The 24,483-nt window shown below is 44.3% G+C and overlaps 1 protein-coding gene across 1 annotated transcript in view; it reads left to right on the top strand.

The window, feature by feature from the left end:
• Window positions 1–24,483, top strand: part of CACNA1I (calcium voltage-gated channel subunit alpha1 I) — a 646,661-nt gene that overhangs the window by 211,806 nt on the left and 410,372 nt on the right. Inside the window, exons 6-7 of the mRNA XM_078650206.1 lie at window positions 11,743–12,049; window positions 14,794–15,173. Of these exons, the coding sequence (XP_078506332.1) occupies window positions 11,743–12,049; window positions 14,794–15,173 (687 nt within the window). The remainder of the gene's footprint in view (window positions 1–11,742; window positions 12,050–14,793; window positions 15,174–24,483) is intronic.

Genomic DNA, 24,483 nt, shown 5'->3' with positions numbered 1-24,483 from the left:
CACAAAGGATATAGAGTAAAATGTGAAGGTTTGTACCAGCTGGAAAGAGGTGTTTGTTGTGTGATGGTGCATATTTTATTGGCAAGGAGGCACATGAAGCAAAGCAAGATGTGAAGGTTTGAAACAACAGGAAGGGGGAGTTTGTCGTGTGACATTAAGGGGGTCATTGGTGTGGGTACAAGATATACAAATCATAAAGAAAGTACTAAAACAGTGACAAAGGCGAATGGATGGTTAGCTTTTGTCAATGGAATGGGTACAAAAGTTACAAAGCAAAACAGAAACCATAAAATAGTAAGGGCTGACCTCCACTCTTTTTCTGCAGACTCAGTCACCACCATAGTTACAACAGATTCAAAGGAAACAAGCATTTGCAATGCAATAGGTCTTGCATTTGCGAGAGTTTAAGCGATTGGCATTGTAAATGACAATGACTTTTATTTATGTGTTTTGAAAATCAATAAATAAATAAAAGGCATCACCCATTTATGACAATAGCTCAAACCGCGAGACCTATTGCATTGCAAAGGCTTGATACTAAGTATTTTTGTTTCCTGGATGTTCGTGCCTGTTGATGCCTCAGTCCAAGAACATTGAAAGGGAGGGGGTGGAGGGGGAAATACTGCATTGGGGAGGCCCGTGTGTTAAAGGGCAGTGCTCAGCTGTGCAAGCAGCGCCGACAAAGTGAATATGATCAGCGGAGTCTAAAGAAAGGGGCGTGACCGCTATTAAAGTAAAAGCGTGACATGGTGCACATTCACCAAAAAAGCATTTGTTTGTAAACTTCGCAAATGTTTTTTTTTGGTAAAAGCGCCCCATGCCGTTCTTTCACTTTAATGGCGGACGTGCCCCTTTCTTGAGCTTGACAAGAAGCTGAATACGGCGATCAGCATCTAAAGAAAGGGGCGCTACCACCATTAAAGCAAAAGCCTGGCATGGTGCACTTTAAAACAAAAAGATTAAATGCGGTGAGCCCGCCTAAAGAAAGGTCAGAAGAAATAAAAGGCGCACAGCCGCTATAGTAAAAGCGTACTGCACTGCTAGTAAATACAAAAATTAACGTAGATGAAAAGGTGCAAGTTAGCCACCATTGGTTATAAAATGTAAAAGCAGGCGCCGTGCTGAAACCTAAAGCGCAGGCCCAGAGGCAAAGCGGGCACCCTTGGAAGCATGTTGTGCCTGCAATAGGAGAAAATCATTAAAGAAGGAGTGCTCACAGACTGTAAATAGAACGTACAGTGTAACAACACAAGTAAAAGGGCCAGTCCTCATGTAAGTTTAGAAATGTAGAAAAGGCGGTACTAAGGAGGGACTACTAAGCCTATTCATGAATCAAAAGCAATCATTTAGAAAGGACACTAACAGGAGCCAATTGAAAAGATGGGCGGAAAATGGGTGGAGCTTCAAGTCAATACCTGAATACAGCCTGCCTCCTAAATCAGTGCATGTGCTGCCCAGGCTCAACCTAAAAAACAAAGCAGTGAAACACTGCTGGAATTTCGGTGAGTTGTCTGTGTGATTGAACAGTCACTGCAGTAAGTGCAAGAACTAGGGAGCAAAGCAGGAGGCATAGAAAATAATAATGGTGAATTGTTTGATGCTGCAGTGGTGCATGTCTCACTGCTAGGGGATAGCAGATTCAAAACAAAGTGGAAGTGATTTCATCTTAAGAACAGAATGCTTGTTTGACAGTGCGGTGGTGTATGGTTCATTGCAATCAGTGTTTTATTTGTAGAAAAGTAAGTGCCAGGCCCCTCTCGGCAGGCCACTGCCGCCTGCACCACTCATTGCCCCTGCCAGGCCTGCTAATGACAGTACCAGTACAAATACTAACCACTGTTACAAGTGAGACAATTCAAATTATTTCAGGCCACCCAAAGCTATAATAATGTGAACAATAGATGTTATTTATTTTGAATGTATACTGACTTATCAAACACTATTGTTGTGCTTATCTCAATATTTGACAGACGGCACCACCCTGTGGTGGACTGTCACTAGAGTTGGTGCGAACAATGAAGTGCTGGTGCTGAGTACTGGAAACCACTGGTTCAAATTAAGCACTGATTGCAATGGGTAGCAGAGACACAAAGCAAAACTGGTAGCTGTGAAATAGCAACCCTGTGACCCAATATAGCGAAGAAGGTCAAGTTCCTGTGAATTTGAGGACTATGTAAATTATTGTATTCATTGATATGCAGGTAATCAAAGCAGGGAGTTCGACGGGCTGCTATCAATCCAGTATATTTCTCCATGAGGAAGTTTTGGACCATAAAACAGAATCTTATTACCTTCTCATCGTTGCTCCTCATCCCAGTCATAATGCTTGAGGCATTTCCTCCCTGCCAGCTCCCTCGCAAGACCTACTAGTAACATATAGTTCATCGTTTGATTCTAGGACTGCCTTAAACCACCAATGCCTTCAGCCCCACCCCCAGGCTCTCGCTGCTTGCTGCTGTGTCAAGGTTCTCCTTGCCTTGATCGCAGCATTTTTATTAAGGCTTGGGGTGTTTTGTTATATATTTTTGTAGGGAGCAGTGCAATGCTGTTAAAAGAATGATTAAAAACCCTGTGGCAATATGTTTGGGACAATGTGAGCTCAGTTGAAAGAGGTACAGGCAGTAACTAGTTTCTTTGTTTTCCTTACCTATTAAGGTTATGGCCCTCTATTGGAAAAGAGTCACTTCTTACCTAGTGGTTAAGGTCTTAGACTCTCACTCTGAAAATAGAAGAGGAGGGTTAAGGTAACCCTTTTTTATAGAAGCCTGGAATTAATTGGCAAATTAATTGATTAATAAATGGCCCCTCATAAGGAGTCTCCTCGCTGTAGCTGGGGGACAGACAGTCAGAGTGCAACTAATTCAGTACTTATCGTGCTGATGGAGGAGTCTCTGCAACAGGTAATGGCGGCAAGGAAATATGCCTAAAAAGAACCATCAAGAGCCTCCTGATGAAGCAGCCGAGCACGAGTTAGTGTCCATCTCTGAGAGGGAATTGACGTCTCACATGAAGGGCACAGTGAATTCAGCTTTAGCTGAGCCACATGATAAGAGGCAGAAGCTAGACTCTGAGAAGGGTCCTAAGGGGAAATACATTGAGGGGCATCAGCTGGTGGACGTGACAGCCCACATAAGAGATATTCTGAAATTTCAAGAGAAACCTCAGCAGGAACAGGAGGGTTTATTTGCTCAGTATGCAGCTCGGCAGGTAGATGCTGTCCCGTTCCATGACTTTGTGAAAAACCATGATATTAAAGGAGCGGAAAGACCTGGAGAAGCCTTATGTTCCCAGGTTCCTATCAAAGAGATATCCTGTGGAGCAATTGGAGGTTTGTTTTCCCTAGGTATTGAAAGTTGACACGATCCTGGCAAGTATGGCCTCCATTTCGCTCCTACCTTCTGGGGCGTCATCGCTACGGGATGCTGTAGAGAGACAAATAGAGGGTGTCTTTAAAGGAGTTATCCGGCATCACATTTGCAATAATACCTAACACGTATGCAGCTTATGCTTCCCAAGCACTACTTTCAATGGATCTCAGACTATTTGGAGGAGATGCCACAGAGGTATTGGGAGATATGGAACTTCTGGAACTTTTTTTGTCAGAGTCTTTGATTCTTTATTGGCAGCGTCAACAGGTGTGGGGGCTGCAATAGCTGGCAGGAAATTGATGTGGCTGAAACTTTGAAGGGTTGAACAAGCACAGAGATCCTTGATCAATCACCTCCCATTCTTGGACGATAAATTGTGTGATTCAAAAGGAAAGGAATATTTGTTTTCCTTTTGACCCGCCTCTGGCAAAGAAATCGTTTTTCCAGAGGAAATCAGGCCAAGGGGCCAGAGATTAAAAAAAAGCATCCCTTTTGAGGTAGAGCTCGCTCGAGGTCAGGGGGCTGCACTGTTTTAGCCACAGTCAGGCAGTCAGCAACTGAATAAATCCAGACCATATGGGCACAGGAGATGGTCCCCCTCTAAGGGACTTTTTCTTACCCACAGTGGGTTCATGTAATAACGGACAAATGGGTTCCGGCGGTGGTAAGAGTTCTCTATTCCATAGGGTTTGCAGCCAGTCTCCAGGTCATCAGTACCAAATCACCCCAGTTCCAAAAGTCCTGATAAAAAGACGAGCAATGTTGGATGGAGTTCAATAAAGGATCCAGAAGGGAGCCTTAGTGCTGGTCACAGTCTCGCAGAGAGGGTATGAATTTTATTCTATAATCTTCCTAGGGCCAAAACCAGGAGGAAAGTACAGGCCAGTTCTAGACTTGTAATGGCTAAACATGTTTGTGCATTACCCTCCTTTCAGGTTGCACACACTGCATATGAAATTCCAATTCTGAAGAAGCAGAAATTGCTAGAGACCCTAGACTTGCCGAATGCTTATTTTGAAGTCTGGATAAGGGAGGAGTCAACAGTTTATCATATTTGCTAAGGCCACCACTTCCACTTCAGAGCACTTCACTTTGGACTCTCTTTGACGCCGGGAGTGTTCACAACGGTATTGGCACTAAGCCTGGGCGGAGAACTACGCTCCGTTTGCGGAGTTTGCGAATTTTCGGCAACTTCGCACTTCGCTGCGAGCGCGTAGCTGTCGACTACTTCGCAATCTACAGCGTAGCGTAGTAGTTTTTCTTGCTCACGCGCTCAATAGCATTCTCACGTGCGCGGTAATGACTTACCGTGGTTCTGCGTTCGCTTTCTCTCTTTTCTCTCCCGTTCGCGTTCGCTACGATGTTTGGAATCCCGCCGCACAATCCAACCTGACTGTGAGAACGCGATAAGTAGTTGTGTTCCCCACGCGAACACGTTATACGCGACCCGGAAGAGGAAATAGGGGACGCGAGCGGGCGGGACAATTGAAAAAACAAGATGGCCGCGCCCATAGCCCACCACATGGGTAAGGTCGCACGCTACAATCCCCCGAACACGCAGACAGCGCCCCGAACACGCACAACGCTCTTCCGAGCAAGAAAAACGGCTCGCAAACGGGTCCAGCAAGCTACTACGCATGCTCAGGAAGCTACGCGAAGCTTGCGTAGTGCAAGAACGTCTTTGCGTAGCTTCGCGTAGCGCGACTACGTGTACTACGCCCACCCCTAATTGGCACCAGTAGGTTCTTTTTATGGTTAAAGGGGTTTCAGTTGTTTCCTTATCGGGATAACTGGTTGATTTCTGGCTTTTCTTTCTTGAAGGTGGTGGCCATTGTGAAAATGGTGTTCTCCTGTCCGGAGCATATGAGATTAATTGTGAATTAACAGAAGTCCAGTCTCCATCCAGAGCAGCTGAAGAGATTTATTGGGGCTCTAATAGACACTCAGAAAAGGTATTCTTGTTAGAGAGGAGAGCCCAGTCGCTTTAGGCCAGGGTTTCCCAGATAATGCCAGTGCTCCAAATAACAATCAAACAGTGGTTAACAATTCAAGGCTCAATGTCAACAACTACAGCTGTAGTTGCCTGGTCTCGTTGCGACTTGAAACCTATGGTTTACCATTTGCTAGACAACTGGTCGACATTGACTCAGGAATACTAGGCATAGATCCCAATATCAAAGGAAATGTAAAAAAGGGAATATGCTTTCAAGTCCCAAGCCCGAAACGTGCTAGTGCATTGGGCAGGGAAGTCACTTTTGAAGGGTAGGAAGCAGAAGAAGAGTGGTCAACACAGAAATGTTAAACTCCTCAAGCTGAAGGGAGCTAAGAATGGTACCCTTCAAAGTTTTGCAACCCAGATAGAGAAAGCTGCAGTGTTTGTAAGATTTAAAAACCATGTATCCTTGGAGGCTTCTTTCTAAACAAACAGGGGGGCACATGGAACAGGAAGTTGGCAAACTTGGCCATGGAAGTCTTCACATGGGCAGAGCAACACCTCATGGGTTTGAGGGCAATGTATATCCCAAGGATAGAGCATGTGGTAACAGACAGCTTGAGTCATAATCTCCCAAATTCATTCTTTTCTCATCTGAATATGGAGGATTTTCTGTGGCTAATGTGGTGTAGAACTCCCTGGATGGGTCTGTTTGTATTTCTAAACATTGTCCTTCTCGCACAGTTTTGCTCAGAGACTTGGCACCTGGCTGTGTGGACATTGGATGTAATGTCAGCCAGTAGACAACAGGTCTACTATTTGCATTCCCTCACATACTGCTTCTTCTGTGGTATTGAAGTAGTTTCGAAGAGAGCAGGTTCAGGTAATTATGATAGCACCTTTTTGGCCCAAACAGGCTTGGTTTGCATTGCTGAGCCTGTTGGCACAGGGCCAATGCTTCCACCCCCTGCTTCAATGTTCACCCCTGCAGTCTTCAGCACTGTTGCTACCATAGTTGGAAACTTTGAAGAATCTCACAGTTTGGAGGTTGAACGCTAAGCATTACAAGATTTAGGGACTGATTACGACTTTGGCGGTCTCGCAGGATACCGCCACGTCCGCGCCCAGCTGCGAGACCTCCAAAGCCCTCTGCTGCCCACCTGCCTTATTAGGACTTTTCTCCTGATCTGGTGGTCCTGCGGTGGCTGGCCCAAGGCGGTGCCTTTGAAAGGCACGTATGTGAGCGTTAGAAAGACAGCACTGTGGGACCGCCACAGCGCTCTCCTGCACAGCATGATAAGCCTGCGCTGTGAAGTTAATCGGGGTGCACGTATACAGGGAGGCACACCATGTGCCCCCCTGCATTCATCCACTAGCCCTGAGGCACGTTATTAGTTGGATGTAAATGATGATAATTCCTTAAATTTTGCCACAGGAGTAATTAAGGCTGCAATGAAGTAATGATGCTGACAGATAATCGAGTCATGTTCACTGCACTGGGGTTTAAGAGAGTTGTTGTTAGGGGTCTAGCCTGGCTGCCCTGGGACTAGCAGGTAGAAATCTGTGGCAAGAATACAAGTAGAATACAAGTAGGAGGTATCTCACAAAAATGCGGGGCCCAGTATGTGCCAATGGGTGCGGGTGGTGACCTCCCGCATTCATTTCTGGGTACAGAGATTTATTTTTCTTCATACAGATTTGACCCGCAGCAAGATAGAGAAATAGAAGGGAGTCAAAAAGGAGGAAGTTAAAGATTGAAAGGGGAGAAAGCAAGGATAAAATTGAACCTTCATGAGTGGACGAAAGAGGCATGAGTAGGAAACGTGGCTAAGCAGAATTGGTGGTCGTCAGGTTCCTTCGGGAAAAAAATCCTAAGAAAAACTTTTGTACCCCGCCCTTTTTTACATTATGTTTTTTAAGGAATGAAGCACTGGAGAGTTTGGCTGGCTGGAGGCCGTGTGACTCGCTATGCGTGTTTTATGACAGAAATAACTCACGTATGGTCGACTAAACGCTTGGATCCAGCCCCCCATCCCCCTTCCCTCACTTCACCCCCTCCTTCCAACACAGGTGGTCCGCTGTCGCTGCCGCAACCACTATCAAAAAGCGCTTTTATCGTTCAAAGGGACTAGGTGCCTTTGAACGCATCGGCGATTTGTGAATTAGTTTTTGCATATGATTTCCTGAAAAACCTCCAGCACTCTTCAAAGATGTCCCCTCCCACCCCTCATCAATCTCTTTTAAAGGCCGGGTGGCTAGCAGTCTGCCCCATGGTGTAGAGGAGGCCGCGTGCTCACGCGCAGATATGCCACACATTCGACATATAGTGTAACATGTGCGATCAGGTTCGACGGTGGGCCCCTCCCCGCTCACACAGCTCGTGCTTACGTAGTGCGCTTACCCCTGTGTCTGTCTGGGGCCAGCCACAAGTCCGTGATCCATGGCACAAACTGCAAACACCCTGCATGGCCTGGTGATTTCCACACCCAGGTAGGGTTGTCTCCTGGCCAGGGCATAAGTCGTAAAAAAAGAAGTGGGGGGGGGGGGGGGGACGCTGTCACCGGAAGTGACGTCACGACAGGAAGTGACGTCACGAAAGGTGCTGAGCTCCTGGTCCCAGAGAGGCCAAAGAGTGAAGTCCAGCTGTTTGGCAGGGGGGACGGCGTCCCCCCGGTAAAATAACTGGGGGGACGCCGTCCACCCGCCTGGTACACCGTCTCGAGCCCTGCTCCTGGCCATGTTTTTACCGACCTGGTCTTTATGTGTTTTTTAATCAAAGGCCGCTAAAAATATTGGGACAAGAAGAGAAATCCTCTTTTTTACCTTCCTAAAACTTAAACCTAAAATAGCAAACACATAAAGAAATCAGTCAAAAAGTGATTGTGAGTTCTTTTACCCGTGTCACCTTGGTTGTTAGAGCACACAGCGGAATCATTGCTATGTTACAAGGGAATCTTGAACCTTTTACATGAATTCTGTTTCGCATATCCACGCTTGGCTGTGTCAGAATAGCATAACATAAACAAATGGCCGTTTTTTCTTTCTAAGTAAGGTGGCCACACTATAACCCAGGTCGTGTGCTGGGGGTGACAGCGGATTCCTTTTGGTAGGGCAACCCTCCCAAGTGAAGACAATGCAAAGTCTGCTTGCTTGAAGAATAAAAAAGCGCCCCTCTTTGATAATTGTAATATTAAATTTAGGAAGAGTTCGGCATCTTTCGTCCCATCCGGGCAGTCCAGCAGCTTCTGGTCAGTTGACTGAGGTAGGACAAAATGTCAGTGGGGAATAGTGACTAGGCCTGCGCGGTGAACTCTGCTCCGTTTGTGGAGTTCTCTTCCAGGGGATCCTCATCAATAGTCATAAGCATTAGAATATTCCCGCCCATGCGCGGGAATATTCTAATGTTCATGACTTTGATGAGGATACCCCTGGAAGAGAACTAGGATTACAGGTAAGTAACTAATCCTTTTCCCACACTCCATGAAGCACATTCGCGGAGTGTAGTGTTTTCCTCACTCGTGCTCTCCAACGGTAAGTTGGCGAGCGAGGAAAATCCAATGCTAGAACACCTCCCAGCAACATTCTTCAAAACGGGCGGTCGTGGATGGTCGCGACCGCTCGGGTTGAGAAACCATCCGTTCGCATTGAGCAAGCTGATGCTCCAGTAGAAAATCTGCTCGAGCGGCAGAAAGAAGCAGCGCACTCTTACGCTGCGCATGGCACAGTTTGCGTCGGTTTTCCAGTGCAGGACAAAACACCCGGCGCTAATAATCAGCACAAACGGTGCGACCTAACGCACTCTGCCGCTTGCGGCACTCCACGTAGCATGGCGGAGTTTTTTGGTGACTTCGTGGAGCTGCGCAAACTCCGCCCAGGCCTAATAGTGACTAATCTTTCTCACAGTTCTTTGAACCCTGCACCCCATCTAACACTACATCCCTCCTTCTGCCACATTCTCTACTACTTCAGCAGCCTACACTGCACCTAACACCGCACTCTCATGCAGCAGCCAACATTCTCTCCTCTCTCGCCACATTTACTGCTGTCCACCAGCACTATTGCTGTAGCCCCCACCTGTTTCTTCTCCTAACCCGCCTACTCTCAAATAGCCATTTGTACAAACCAGTTCCATTTTTACAGAGAAATCATAACCATACCTCATACACAAGGAACCGTTCCAAAAGAATGATGTTTTTCGTAATAATTATGGTAATCCGATTTACAGTTCAGCGTGGCAAGTAGCATTTTCCTTGAACTTTCAGGTATCACAGAGGACAATCTTTGATATGAAACGAAGCTGATTCGCTTACATCCAGGTTCTGAGAAATGGCAAGGCCGGATGACCTCTAACTGATGCATTTATCAGTTCTGATACATATATTTATATTAAGTATTCCATCTCCTGGATCATTTGTGCTTCCACAGCAACAGGCACGTCTGGTCTCTCTTCACGCAGTTAAAAAACAGACTTTTGCTTTTGCTCCCACGGAAAAAACATTCAACCGATAAAAATATGTAATTTCTCAGCCAAGAATGAAATCGGATGCATCCAGTGTTGTTTCAGTGGTGCAAATACAATAACTTGGCAGAGGTCTGCTTCTGAAGAGCCAAGAAAACAATGGTGGAAATCATGTGTATGGAAATTTCTTACAGTTTTTATGACTTCAAGGTTTGATGGTTTTTCTCTAACTGTGGTTCCAACAGTCTCCTGAAACACAATCCCCTCTCGTGCCCCCTGAGGACTTTATTAACCTCAGTAGCCCCGTTTTAAGATCTCGACTACAGAAAGCTGTAGCTGTTTGTTCGCCAGACCTATTGTTTCCTAATACATATACTTAGAATGGGCATCTGGTCAGTCCTTTGCTCGTGGTTGGATGACTCTGTTATATATCTCACTTCCCTGCTCCTGAGTCAGTGGCTTGCCTCACTATTTTTGTATTTTCCTTGTCCAATATCATTTAGGTATCACAGTGTATCCCTCTACTACTGACATAAGACTCTCTCCCTCCCTCCCTCCTCCCAATTCTCCTCTTTCCAATTCTCCAACTCCCCCCACCCACTGTGCTCTTGCCCCACTCCTTTAAAAAAAATCTTAACAGTGTTTGCCAACTGCTGCGCTACAGGCAGGTCGTCATCTTAAAATGTTTTGGACCCTTTCTCTGTGACCACCAGCATGTGTGCATGTGCATGCATGTGAGGCAGGCCCTCTTTAACCCCTCCCCTGCTGGTGACGGAACCGCTCCGTCATCAGACACGGCCGCGCTGTGCTGATGACGGAGCGGTTCCGTCACGGCCCGCTCGGAGCGCCTGCGCAGCAGCAATTCCGCGCCTGCGCTGAGCGTTCCATTGAGCGGGCGGTGCTGTAACGCAACCGCTCCTTCATGAGCACAGCGCAACTGCGTCTCATGACGGAGCGGCTCCGTCACAAGCGCCGGTGCGCCGCGCGGCCCCCCCACCCCATAGCGCTGCGACGGAATAGCCGCCGCAGCGAAGGGGTTAAATATTAGGTTACAGTTTAACAAATCCCATTCAAAGATGGCCACCATGGGTGTGCGAAGATCCACAGAGGTCATCACCAAACAGGATTTATTAAAATTAACCAAAATGCATTTAAAGATGGCGGTCGCATGTGCTCACACGTGCATGCACGCATCTTTGAATGGTATTTGTTAAAACATTACTAATGCATTCAAAGATGCCCACCATTGATGCATGTGCATGTGTAGCGGCCATCTTTGAAAGAATGCAGCAATATTTTAAAAGTCTATTCCAAGATGGCAACTGGGAAAGCGTGCATATTCGTGGTGGCTGTTGAGACAAAATAAGCATTGGCAAACCAATAGGTTTCACTGCTAAAACATTTTGGCTTTGCCAATGCTCATTCATTTCTATATTCGTTGTTGTTCTCTTTTGTAAACTGTCTTCTCTTTCTTTTATTCTCACGCATCTGTTGGTCTTTTTTTACATCCTACATTGTACATACATCTTCTACTATTTGATTTGCTTTGTCTAACAAGAGTATTGGTTTTCAAAAAACATTTGCCACACATGAATGGTATTCTTGTCTGTGATAGTTTTTGTAACGTATATTTTCTTAGTTTGCAGTATGTTAGAGAAACAAACATGGTATTTATCCTTCCCACGGGCTTCTAGTGCATGTTTAGTGCTGATAAATCCATCCTAAGCTCCAGATCCTGAAAAAAGGCAAGTCTTGGAAAAGCCTGAGAAAATTATGAAAGAATGGCCCTAAACTGTCCCTTTCCCTCACAAATGTATAAGCTTCCTTTTAATTCTTCACCACATCTTGGTTCTAAATATGGCTGGCTATGTCTCACGTCACAACAGTGGCGGGGTACACTGCTCAACCTAACACTGACAGGAACGCCTAATTGTGCAACATTCTTCACTATGCTTGTCTGACATTTCTCTCAACCCTTCCAGGTGGGCTCTTTCTTCATGATCAACTTGTGCCTGGTTGTCATTGCAACACAGTTTTCTGAGACCAAGCAGCGGGAGCACCAGCTAATGCAGGAACAGCGTGCCCTCTACTTGTCCTCCAGCACAGTGGCCAGCTACGCTGAGCCTGGTGACTGCTATGAGGAGATCTTTCAGTATGTCTGCCACATCCTGCGGAAGGCCAAGCGGCGGACGATCAGCTTCTACGCAGCCCTTCAGGGCAGGGATGACGGGCGGGCAAACCTGGGTGGACCACGACTCGGCATCAATGGGAAGGAGAGACGCCAACTCTGTAAGGATCTTGACATCTATGCATTTTTAAAAATTAAAACTAATCAGTCCTAGATTTCTTGCTGCCTCTATTCCCATGTGACTCCTGTAATATATATTTAATTAGACATAACAAATATTTTACTTCAGTAAAAGAGGTATAATTAGATCTATACAATGTTTGACTTATTTTTGATTGGTGTTACCAGTCTTATTTATTATCCATTTTCTGTAAAAGAGGTGCCACTAAACACATTCAATATATAGCCTCTCTACAAAAGTTGTTACTAGACCCATTCAATATTGAATTTTTGTATAACAGTTCCCACTAAACCCTTCCACATCTGGCTTCTGTAAGATAGGTGTAGCTAGAAGCATTCTAAAGTTTTCACTAAATCAGTTTATTAGTCGACCTCATCATTAAAAGTGGTGTAACTAACCCATTTAATATCTGGCATTTATAAGATTGATGCAAATTGACCAATTCTATGTCCATCTTCTATAAGGGAAGTGTTACTAAACCTATTCAGTATTTGGCTTCTGTATTACTGGTGTAGCTACCCATTTAATATTTGATTTACATATGATAGGTGTAGCTGCATAATTTCAATATCCACCTTCTGTAGGAGAGCTGCAACTCGACCCATTAAAGATTTGACCTACATATGATAAATCCAAGTAGGTCAGTTCAAAATCTGATTTCTATAATATAGATGTATAAAAAGCAATTTATTATTCAACCGTGCAATACAGATATGAATAAACCCATTCATAATGTGACGTTTTTAAGATAGGTGTATCTAAAGCAATTTAACATCTGGATTCGATAAAACATGTAACTCAAACCATTTACTGTCCTGCTTTTGTCAAATTAACCATCTCTTAAATTGCACCAAGAACCACCTGGGTCTGAAGTTTGTAAGGTATATTTAACACTAGATCTATTGAATTTGTGACTTCTTTAAAGTAATTGTAACTAAACCCATAAAATATCTGGCTTCAATAAGAAATATGCAACTAGACCCTCTGAATCTCCAGCTTCTGGAAAGTTGATATAACTAGACAACTACAACATTCAACCTCTGTATGTTTAGCAAGACTCATTAAACATTTAGCTTTGACAAAGCAGGTGTAATGAAACCGTTCAATGTATGATTTCTATAAATCAGGAATAAGTACATTATTCAATATTTGACTTCTGTAAAAGAGGAGGAACTAGTAGAAATAAATATCCAGATTCTCTAAAGTAGGCGTAACTAAATCATGTTTAATATTTGAGTTCTATAAGATAGTTGTAACTAAACCCATTTTGTATCCTGTTTCTGTAAGCTAGGTGTAAGACCCATTCAGTATTTGTCTTCTCTGAGATTGCTGTTAAATACCCACTCAATAGACAGTTACTAGTAGATACATGTAACCAAACCAATTCAACATTCAACATGTGTGAGATAGGTGAAACTAGACCAATTCAATACATGTGTGCTGAAGTCTAGTTGTAACTCCTGCATCATTTGATCTATGTATACCACTATCTTTATTACTGGATAAGAAATGTGCACCTTAAATTGTTGAAATTGCAAGCTTATCTGTTCTGCACAAAACCGTGTTGGTATTGCATGTCATCACCACTCTTCATTTGTCAAATTAACCATCTCTTAAATTACACTAAGAACTATCTCGAACTGAAGTTTGCACACTGACTATAAAGGTTTGGCACTCTCTTTTCCTACTTTCTAATGATGATAAAGCTTATACATTTATTTGACTTTCACATAAGTTGGTTTGACCCAAACCTCAGAGTAGGCCTCCATGCGCATAGGAAAATCTCTTTGTCACAACCTATTTCCTTTTCCTATATAACAGCTCGACTGCCTCCTAAAACATATAGGGCGAATTGAATCCCTCAGGTGAAAAAATGCACAATCTGAATATCGGCCATTGTGTGACTTTCTGTAACTTTCTAATTATGTTTTTCTTTACTTGTTAATTTTGTTTTTAAATTAAATGGTAATCTGTGGCAAAATAGACATAGAAATAATTACCAGTAATGTTTTCTGAAGAAAATAGCTTAAAGAAAGGATATTTAGGAAATAATCACAATATTATGTAAACGATATAAAACACTGTTTTATGGTGTTTTAATAAATCAAGCCACCCTTTCTATGATTTATAAATGTTATATAGGAATTTGGATATTTTTTATAGTTGGAAAGATTTTCTGTAGCTGAAACTTGTTTTTTAATGCTGCAAGAATTTTTCATTTTTTCTCCTAACTCTATTGACAAATTGTTCCTAATTTGCATTGAAGAATGTTGCAAAATCTCGCACATAAATGAATGATCACATGTTTTCTATAAAATTGAAAAGTTAGAATTGTTGATTGAAACATTGTTAGTGGTTTAGGATTGTGGTGTGAGCTATTAAAAGAAAAGTCCTTGGTTTTCAACTTGCACTAGCTATTTGAGTGAAAACATTGTAAATTATATTTGTGCACAATATTTTCTCCAAAATACAGCGGCTTCAAAATGTACAACTGCATCATCTTGTTGAAGTCGTTCCCTTAAGTTCTTGAATATCTGGAAAGCAAAGACTGTTCATTTCACACATCACTAATTATTATCCATTATCACAATTGTTCATAGTTATCTGCCGCATAAATCTCACCTAGAGCCTATTCAGTTATGCGTCTACCTACTCTTAGGCCAATGGTGATAGGAATTTGTGGCAGCAACTCTTTTTAATACCCCCTGACGCTTCTCTTTTCAGGGCTCTGCAATAAGCACAGCCAACTGGACTACACCCCGCAGTCCATTGTCCAACCTATTGCTGTGACGCTGACCTCAGACTCGTCTAACTGTCCACAGTGCATCAAGGTCCACCGGGTTTCCTCCAAGAAGATGGGCAGCCCCAAGCCCACCCAAGCCGAAGCCCGCGATCAAACCAGCGAGGGCAGCAGGAGTAGTGGCGACACCGCTGGGGTGGAGGCCGACGACGAGGACAGGAGAGACGAGAAGTTCTGCGACCGCATCTGGGGGGAGATCCGGGTAAAACTGCGTGGGATAGTGGACAGCAAGTATTTCAACCGGGGAATTATGATCGCTATCCTGGTGAACACCATCAGCATGGGGATCGAGCACCATGAGCAAGTAAGTGGCCCTTTAACGTATTATAATGAGCGAGAGAAGAGTGGAGAGTGTGAAGGGGGACCAGGGTCTGCAATATCCAAAAACAAATGCAACTAGCTTGCGGTTTTCCACAGACACAAAAGAGTAATAAACTTGTATAGCCGCTGCAATGATTATTCATGGGTGTGGCCGTTCAAGAGAGGATTTTGACTCTTGCGGTGATTGATACTTTTTATTTGACTAAAACAATGAGTACAAAGATTGAATACAGTGGCAGCCGGCTTGGCTCGTAGGTGGGTGGGCGGTCGCAGGTGGCCAGAGGGGGGCTGCAGAGGTTCGGGAGGTGGCCAGAGGGGGGGGGGAATACAAATAAACTGGAACTTACCTTTAGGCCCGGTGCAGCGTCTCTGCACCTGCTCTCCGACTCCAGGAACAGGAAGCAGGCAGCCAGCCTCCCTCCCCATAGTCATTCCCAACACCTAAATGCAGCAGTGTGATTGGTCTGAGCGCCGTGACACAGCACTCAGCCAGGAGCTGGAGGGTGGGTATGTTCTCCAAGCAGGCTGTAATGCAGCCTGCATGGAGAAGAGGCAAAGTGAGCATGACTGGTTTGGGTGGCCCGAGAGGGCCGACCAAGCAGTCATTGCGCACTTGAAAACCACTCCTCCCCTGCCCTGCTCCGAGAGCAGAGAAGCCCCGCCTCACAGCAAAACAGCAGGACACGAAGCATAAAATGATAATACCTTAAAGTTATTATCATTTTATGTTGCTTAAAAGCAGTGAGGCGGCACTCCTCCGCCATAGTGGAGGAGCCGCCACTGAGTGAATAGTACATCAGCTTTCAATTCCCACACAGGCCCCTTCATTAGATGTTACAGTTTGTAAAGGTAAAAAAAAGTTCACAAAAATCCAACACAACGGTTGATGATGGGGAAATGGCTACGGAGCAGATAGTTTGTCAAAGCCCACATTGGCAAATCTCTTTTTTAGCCGTGTCACCAGTTGCGAACTGTGCCATCAGCTTGATTTTTAAACTCATTCTATATCCCTCACCGCACACAGCACTGCCAATGCCAATGTTTTAGGTGGTTTGGAGCAGAAAAGAATATTCAATGCAAATGTGATTAATCAGTATTTAGTTTCTGTATTCATGGATCTGTGTATCATTGTTATTCCTATGTAAAGTGTCCCCTTAGTGCCACCCTGGGTGATGCTGCATGCAGGCAGCCCTTCGCCATAGTGTCCTAGAGCGCTCCTGGTCCCAGCGAGCCACCTGAACTCTCAAAAATAAAATGACCGTCCTGTGAGGAAGGACTGTGTACAAGAAACTCTAAATATGAAGTTGAATCCACTCTACAATACTGCACTGATGGTGGAGGCAGCTTCGGAAGTGCAAGTACCAATGATCTCCTCAGGGCACCCCAACACTGGCAACCACTCACCCCTAGGGCATGACCCTCAACGCTTTACGAGTAGGATGGGGACAGGCTTTCCTGAATGCTACCTAGGAGATTTGATACTCACATCGGCCTGACCCCATGTGTCCTCTGTTCCCACATTATTGCTGTCCTTTTGTGAAAACCTCTTATTCCGCTTGGCTTTGCCCTTTTTTGTGTGAGCATTCATCCAGCCTTCTCTGTGTCTATATGTGATTTTTAATATTGTGAACTATGCAGATGGTGCGACAGGTGAGAGGCATATTTACTGAGATATGGAAATGGTGATGATAATGACAAAGGATAGTGCATGAATCGTGAATGTCACATAAATGTTACAAAACAAATTTTCCTGAGGCCCTGAAAACGTATCTCATCCCAGAGCTGGCAAACCAGCTTGACCTCCTATTGCTCCCAGAAGTGGTTGAGCTTGTATGTACTGTATTATGAATAGTCAATCAGCCTGGGGCCCCAATTCACAAGGCTATTCAAAATCAAATGATTTTAAAAAGTAAGGTTACAATAACTGCGGAGGCTCCCCCCGTTGGAGCGGGGAACTCCGCACATACCCCGACTGCGGAGTCTCCACAGCTGTAAAGTTACTATTAAATCATTTGTTTCAGAAAAGCGAAAAAGTGTACCTTTATACAAATGTGTAAGATTATCTTTGTGAATTGGGCCCAGGCTATTTATGTTTTGACTGCAGTGTGTCCTGCAGTTGGGGCAGGGTATTTAATGTCGCAATTTCAAAGCATTGTGACCAATGAATGATGGCAAATGAGAAACAAAATATAAAATGGGAACAGTTACTAAAGTGGCCATTTTGAACGCTAACAGGCGTGGTGGTCTGCAGTGTGAGGAGGTGCATGGCTGAAGCCGCTGTCATGCTGTACTCCCATCCAAGGCACTCTGGCAAAAGTTTTAGGAATAGGAGAGATCACACATGTGCGTCAATTTACACAGCTCTTCCCACAGTCCAACACTTATGTTGTATTCAAGCTGGAGCAAGTGAGGAAATCAAAATGGACACCTATGCTGTCCTGCAGTACGAGGAGTATAACTGCAGCAGCCAAAGGCTGTCAGCATCCACTTAATTTGTCTTGACCATATAAGATCTTGCGCCCTGGTGCAACTTTAACTGGATACTTTGTCGCCTTTATTCAATAATCAACCCCACCTATGAGAACTTGCGACGTTTCAGTTATTTGCTTCGTATTGTATGTCCTATCAGTTGTACATTTCTGTGTGGGGTTTTACTATGTTTACCACTTTCATTGAATGATTAATGTGTTCATGTCATAAGAAGTATGATATATGTGGTCTACAAAGATAATTGTGGAGTTAACCGATTAGCAACCACCACATGTGCCACTGTGCAGAACATAGATTTTGGTCCCCATCGGTTGTAGCCCAAGCTGCACCATTAACGATTAAATGTAAAAAGGTTAAAACCACTTTATTTTCACTTGAAGTCATTTGGTTTCTCTTGGGCTGGCTAATGTGATGCCAGATTGTGAACTGTTGACGTTGATGATACACATTTTCAGTAAGAGGCATCTCTCCTGTGCTGCCGGTTCCTGGTCTGTGCCACCAAGAGTCTTCTGGGCATGTATGTGTTTCTACATTCAGTCAGTAGCTCCGGCCTTCCTTCATTATTGCACATGGTTCTCTGCTCATTGAAAGGCCCCTGTGCAGTTCAAATGACCAATATGTTTCTATGTTCAGTCAGAGACACCTGTACTGTGACATTGTACATATTTTACTGGTCAGTAAGAGACGCCTCTCCTGTTTCACTCCTGACTGTTTCTGTGTTGAGGCATTGCCTCGTTGTGATGTTGTAGGTGGGTTTCTGGCAGTATGAGGTTCCTCTGCTGTTCCCAGAGTAAATATGTTTCTATGATCACCAGGAAGCATATGCCTAGATGTAACAAGCATTGGCATAGTCAATAGGTCTCGCTTTTGGGACCTTATAAGTATTTAGTTATGCAGCACAATATCCTTGGTGCAACACCATCAACTGTTACATTGGTAAACACTTATAAGGTCCCAAAAGCGAGACCTATTGACTATGCCAATGCTTGTTAATTATTGTTGTTCAGCCCTCATCATCCTCGGATGCCAGTGTACCGTTGACACATCACAGATTTACAGCTGGAAAGATTTGTGCAGCAAGTTGTGTTATGTGGTTATGTTATGCTGTGGCCATTTGTACAGGACACAGTCTGCCATTAGTATCCTGGCCTGCTTGGTTACGACAGTAAGCGCTGAGGTGACAACCTGAGGATGTGGCCTAACTGCTAGAGCTGTCGACTCGGACGATGGGGAAGCGGGTTCCTCATCCTGTGATTCTGGGCAAATCACTTACTCCTCTCCGTACCAAATAACAAATGAATGTGTCCGTCTATAATGCTACTGATGCTCGTGTAAAGCACTGATACCGTCGGGTCAAGTTTGCGCTGTATAAAACGTCCCAAAAATAAAGAAGCTATTTTGTAGCAGTCCGAATCTGAGATGGAAATCTTCGAACCGTAGAAGAGGCAAAATTAGAGAGGAGGAGAAATTCCTACAATACTCTAACAGCAGAATGGCGACATAACATGGCTTCAAGTAGTTTATGCCTACAAGTTAACGCTGCATAGATAACGTAGATAGGAAGAGCAGTGTGCACTAAAACAAGCAAACAGCCTGGAGGCATGCTCCCGGGACAGTACGAAGCTGCAGATAAAACCGCTATTGTGCAACATAGAGAAAAACATAAAAAATTCATGGCAAAATGCTCAAATAAGGCAAAAAGTAATATTTATGACCTAGAGGGTTCTTAGAGCGGCAGCCAATTAGGCTAAAGTTTTTTGGATCACTATTGTTGAAAACATTCCTAGGAGAAGCAATTATCTCTGAAGTGACATTGTATAACAAGACAGACAGTGAACATGTTACATTCCCCCATCAAGCAAATCAAGACCTATAAGTGGCCTGTCTGAACGAGAAGGGAGAGAGAAAATGTGGCACAATCTCAAAATACACAAACACAGTCAGAGGACACAGAACACACAACCTTAGAAGAGACACAGCACCTTAGAAGAGACATAACACCTTTGGATTTTGGGCGGGTTGAGGGGGAGTGTTGGCAGTATGGAGGTGGCAGCATCAACTCAAATGTGCGAAGGGGTACGAGGAGGAAATAAAAAAGGAAGGGAGGGAAAGAAAGAAAACGAGGGTGAGAGATGTTAAGAGTAGTGTGGTAGAATGGAATAGCGAGAGAAAGGAAGAAAGGAAATAAGGGAAGATGGAGGAAAGTAATATGGAAGGAAGAAGAATGGAAAAAAAGAAAAAAGCCCACTTACATGAAACAAGACGCGTGGCCGCGAGACACGCTCTGTGGTGGCGCCTCTCTGTAGTGGGGGAAGGGGAGGGGCAAGCAAGACAGAGAGGCGGAGCGAGACGCGCGCACTTGGGAGAACGAGAGGAAATCCAGATGGCACCTCTGTTCGTGCCTGTGTGTGTAACCACAGAGAGGTGCCACATAAAAAGCTGTGGTAGGCTTTTTAAAGCCCACTAACTAAATGTGTCGCCAGGGCAGCGCATGCGCTGGCTCAGGCAAGTCCTAAACATGTGCTGTGACTAGGATAGGGTGACCAGATCTAGAGAACGAAAAGCCAGCACATTTTGCAAAAATAGAAGAAGGACTACAATTTTACATCAATGGTCTTGTGCAGAATGACAACTCTTATCAACATAGGAACGCAGAAGAAGCACTAAGAAAATAAATAAAATGTAATTTCTAAAACCTGCATCATACCTCTAAATTAAATTACTTGCTTTTAACAGCTGCTAACTAGCACCAGTTAAGAAAACACAAAAACAAGTGCCTCTCACTGGTATCAGTCGACCCCCTCTAAAAACCGGGCCATGAACCAAAATTGCCAAAATCTCCTGGGACAGCTGGTGAAAACTCAGGACTGTCTGGGGCAAATCCGTGACACCTTGTCACCCTAGACTAGGAAGAGACAACACCATAGTTGTCCGAATGCGCTGTATTTTTCAGAGTATTTTTCTAGAAGACGGGAACTGAGGTCCCTCTTCAACTCGTTTTCAATTTCCGTGCCCATACCTGTAAATAGCGTGTGCCTTAAAGGTGGCAGGAGGGGTGAGGTATTGAAATTGGCAAGTGGCCAGTAATTAAGAAGGTACGAGGCAGGACTTCTGAACGACAGATTCAAAAAGAAGAGATAATGGGTCCAGAACTCCCCCGTCCCTTGCTTCTTATTACCAGCCCACAACCTGGGGAAAGGCTGCCATTTTCTCCTGCTAAATCATATTCAGGGGCAGCCTGGAATGTGTCTATGAAGGTGGAGAAATAGTTGTGAATATTGTGTGAACTCTACATTACAACAGTAGGAGTAAAACGTATTTGATAATCCTAAAATCATATCCATAAAAGCTTACTTAGAGGGGCTTTCCGCCAGCTTTCTTCATCCATTGGCCTATCATTGTGCCACTCCCGTTTTTCTTCTGCCTACTACGGCATACAGGCTGAGGCAGCGGGTCAGCCTTCTACAGCCATTGGCTAACTTTGCTGTGAGCAACGACATTCTGCCCTTTCACAAAGAGCCTATCCACCTGCAGTAGTTCCCTTAAGTGCCAGCGACTACTAGGGCAAGCAAATATGTACGTTTGGAACCCAAAATATATTTTTACTGTTAGCCAATACTTTTTTTTAGATTAAGGTCATCGGCTTTCCTAGCAATAACGTTTTGTAAAAGTTTAGTAAAATCATGACAAAAAGAGAATTGACAAAGCCAGAAGGTTGGCAGTCAATTTCTGACCTATTGATTTTGCCAATGTTTACTTTTTTTTGTTGTTTTTTTTTTTGCCTTACTGAGAGAGGAGGGGTGGTTGGTGTTTGAGAACAATGTGGTCACTTTCCTCAGAGAAAACTACCAGTCATTTCTTTAGGTTTTCTGATTCTGTAAGAGCTGGCCCTTCAATAAGATTTTGGGTAAAACCATCTATATTCTTTTTATAAATGCCAATTATGACTCAGTTTCATTATGATTCATAAATATTTTAGTCAGCTCTAAAATACTTCTGAAGTGATACATACGTGTTTTTTACTGTATCTTAGGTTTATGTTTCATAAGAGTGAAAAATGTCGGTAAAATATTGATACTGTGGATGAGCTGCCCTTTGAATTTGTGTAATTATCCCACAAGGCCAGCAGGAAGTGATGTTGATTGTGATGCGGACTGAACTGATGCCCACCCTGAAACTAGGGGTGTGCAATTTATTTCCTGATCAAAGTTTTTGCAAACTCTTGATTTTAATCACTTCCTGAAACGTAAAATTGTTTTCTTTTCACTGCGATACCATTTTCAAAACAGAGGGGCCTATTATGATGGCGGACGGACCTTCGTCCGTCCGCCACCCCCGAGGTGGAGGGACCGTCCGCAGGGGCAGCGGCGGTCCCTCCGTTGGAATTAGGATGTGACCGCCACCCTGGCTGAGGGTCATCAAAGAGAGCTGCAACATATCCAAGGAATGGAGGGCCTATGCTCGTTTTCAGAAGCATTATGGTTAGGAAGGGCCGTTGGACCATGTCAAAATGCTTTTTCGTAGTCTATAGGAACTAGTGCCCAAGGACCCTGTGGGTCGGCTGACCTGGCCAACGCCACATGGACATGACACCTGCAGTGCCTTGTGCTCCTGCCTGGCATAAAGGCACTTTGGTCTTCAGGGGCCAATGTACATGTCACACTATCTTGCCAGGAGGCCAGTAGTTGTGCTAAAAGTTTGGTTTCTACATTGAGGAATGATATGGGTTGATATGAGTTGCATTCGTCTCGTGACTTTTTGGGCTCTAGAATAGTGGTTATCATTGTGCCATGTCGCTCTTCCTTATGGGAAATGCTCTGCCTAATCTCCTCAGATGGGACTAGTAAATGCGGCACTAGTAGCAATGAGTATTTTTTGTAAAATTTTCCTGGAAAACTATTTGGGCACAGCTCTTGCCTGAGGGCATATCAGATATGGCCTACTGTACCTCTTCCAGAAAATCCTTTTAGATGGAGTTGAACATTTCCAGTCATACAGTTGTGTTCTTGATATAGCTCCCAATAGTAATCTGTAAATACTCCTGCAATTGCTAGTGAATACGTGACACATAGAGTTTCGCATTAAGAACAAATCTGAATTCAGTATCCCTGTGTGCTAGCAAGTAAATAAGCTTGTCTGCTTTATTGCCCAGCTTGTATATTCTGTATTGGGACATTGTTAATGCCAGCCTGGCTGTATCCATGTTTTTGTTTTAAAACCTGATGGAGCTACTGAAGCTGCCTGTGTACTTTCTCCATGTAGTCACTCGGCAGATTGTTTGCGAGGTCAAGGAGTTGTTCCACCGTCCCTTTCTCTTCCTCAGACATAGAAGAATGCCCTCCCCTAGGACACTGCATTAAATGACTCCCACAGGGTAACTGAGGGTGACACTGAGAATTTATTCAGCTTAACGTATCCTTGATGGCATTGTATAGAGGATGGGCAAATACTTTATCCTTTAGACACCATGCTTTGAGGTAACAAATGCCCCTGGAACCATGCTGGTGATGGTGAGGCAGTCCCACACCAAGACCTGACTTTGGATAATATACTGGCACTTACGGTGGTCATGAGTTTAGCGGCTGAGACAAATAAGTAATCTTGTTAGGACAAGCCTCAATAAGGGAATGAGTAACATGTGAATTGTTTCTCCCTGAGGTGGCATTTTCTCCATGCGTCACCTAACCCCAAGGAGGTCACCCATTCAAAAAGGGGAGCCAATCGGGCACCTGGGGAAGGACTGTCCATATCAAGAGTCATATAAATGATAGGGTTGAAATCCCCTCTCACCACGGTTATCCCTATCAGGGTGTGGAGTAGGACGCTGGAGACTGCTTGAAGCATCTTATTAACAAGAGTAGGAGGCACATAAACACTGAGGTCGACCATAGATTCCCCTCCAGTTTCTCCATTATTGCTACAGACACACTTTAATTGTCTGTATGTGCCTTGGAGACCACTAAAGGCAAGGACATGTGCAGTAGGATCAGTCTCCCTGGAAGCTTCTAGTAAACTGTGTGTGGTAAACTCAATTATACCCAACATTCCTAAAAAGCCATGTCTGGTGCCCAGAAGATGAATCTCTTGCAATACAAGGACTATCGGAGCCCGCTTTTGGCATACAACATGACCTCCCCTCTTTTGATTTTGTTTATGAGCCCATTTAAATTCAATGTGCAGAGCTTCTGATGTACCCGTTTATATATTTTCCTCTGCTTCTATACTAGTTTACAATAGTCTGGGAGGATTAATACCCTGTGTGGGCTATGCATTACCTCACCCAAGCTTCTCACTGACTGAACGATTAAATCCCTGCTCCCAATAGCCAGAGGCTTTTGCATGAGGTTGTGATAGGCCAATTAAATGAGGAAGCAGGATGAGATTTAGTTTGTTGGTAGCAAGTCTCATCTCTAGGCCTAGAGGAATTGCTCTGGATGTGCACCTTCAAGGCCCTCAGTGAGTCCCACAAAACAGAGATTTTTGTGCCTCGAGAGGCCCTCTGTCTTCTCCCTGACTGCTTACTCTGTGGCACGGGTGGCTGTGTTGAGTAAATTCCATCTATGAAGGGCTACATATGCACCAACTTCATCTTTTTTGGTTGCAAGTGCACGCCTGCAAGATTGGATGGCTTGGGGTGCCCTTGAGGTGACCTTTGTGCCCTGCCTTGTCCTTTCCACTAGTGAACTACACATTTCTCATATGAGTGAGGAAATTGGTACATTTGTCTAGCTTCCCTTACTGAAGAAGAGCCTTATCCTTTGCTATTATCGTGTTTGTCAGGGGAGGGGATCTTGCATTGCCTG

Source organism: Lissotriton helveticus, chromosome 1_1 (genome assembly GCF_964261635.1).
Source record: "Lissotriton helveticus chromosome 1_1, aLisHel1.1, whole genome shotgun sequence".
Classification (NCBI taxonomy): domain Eukaryota; kingdom Metazoa; phylum Chordata; class Amphibia; order Caudata; family Salamandridae; genus Lissotriton; species Lissotriton helveticus.
Note: the sequence above shows the minus strand (reverse complement) of the source record. Positions and strands in the feature narration are given on the sequence as shown.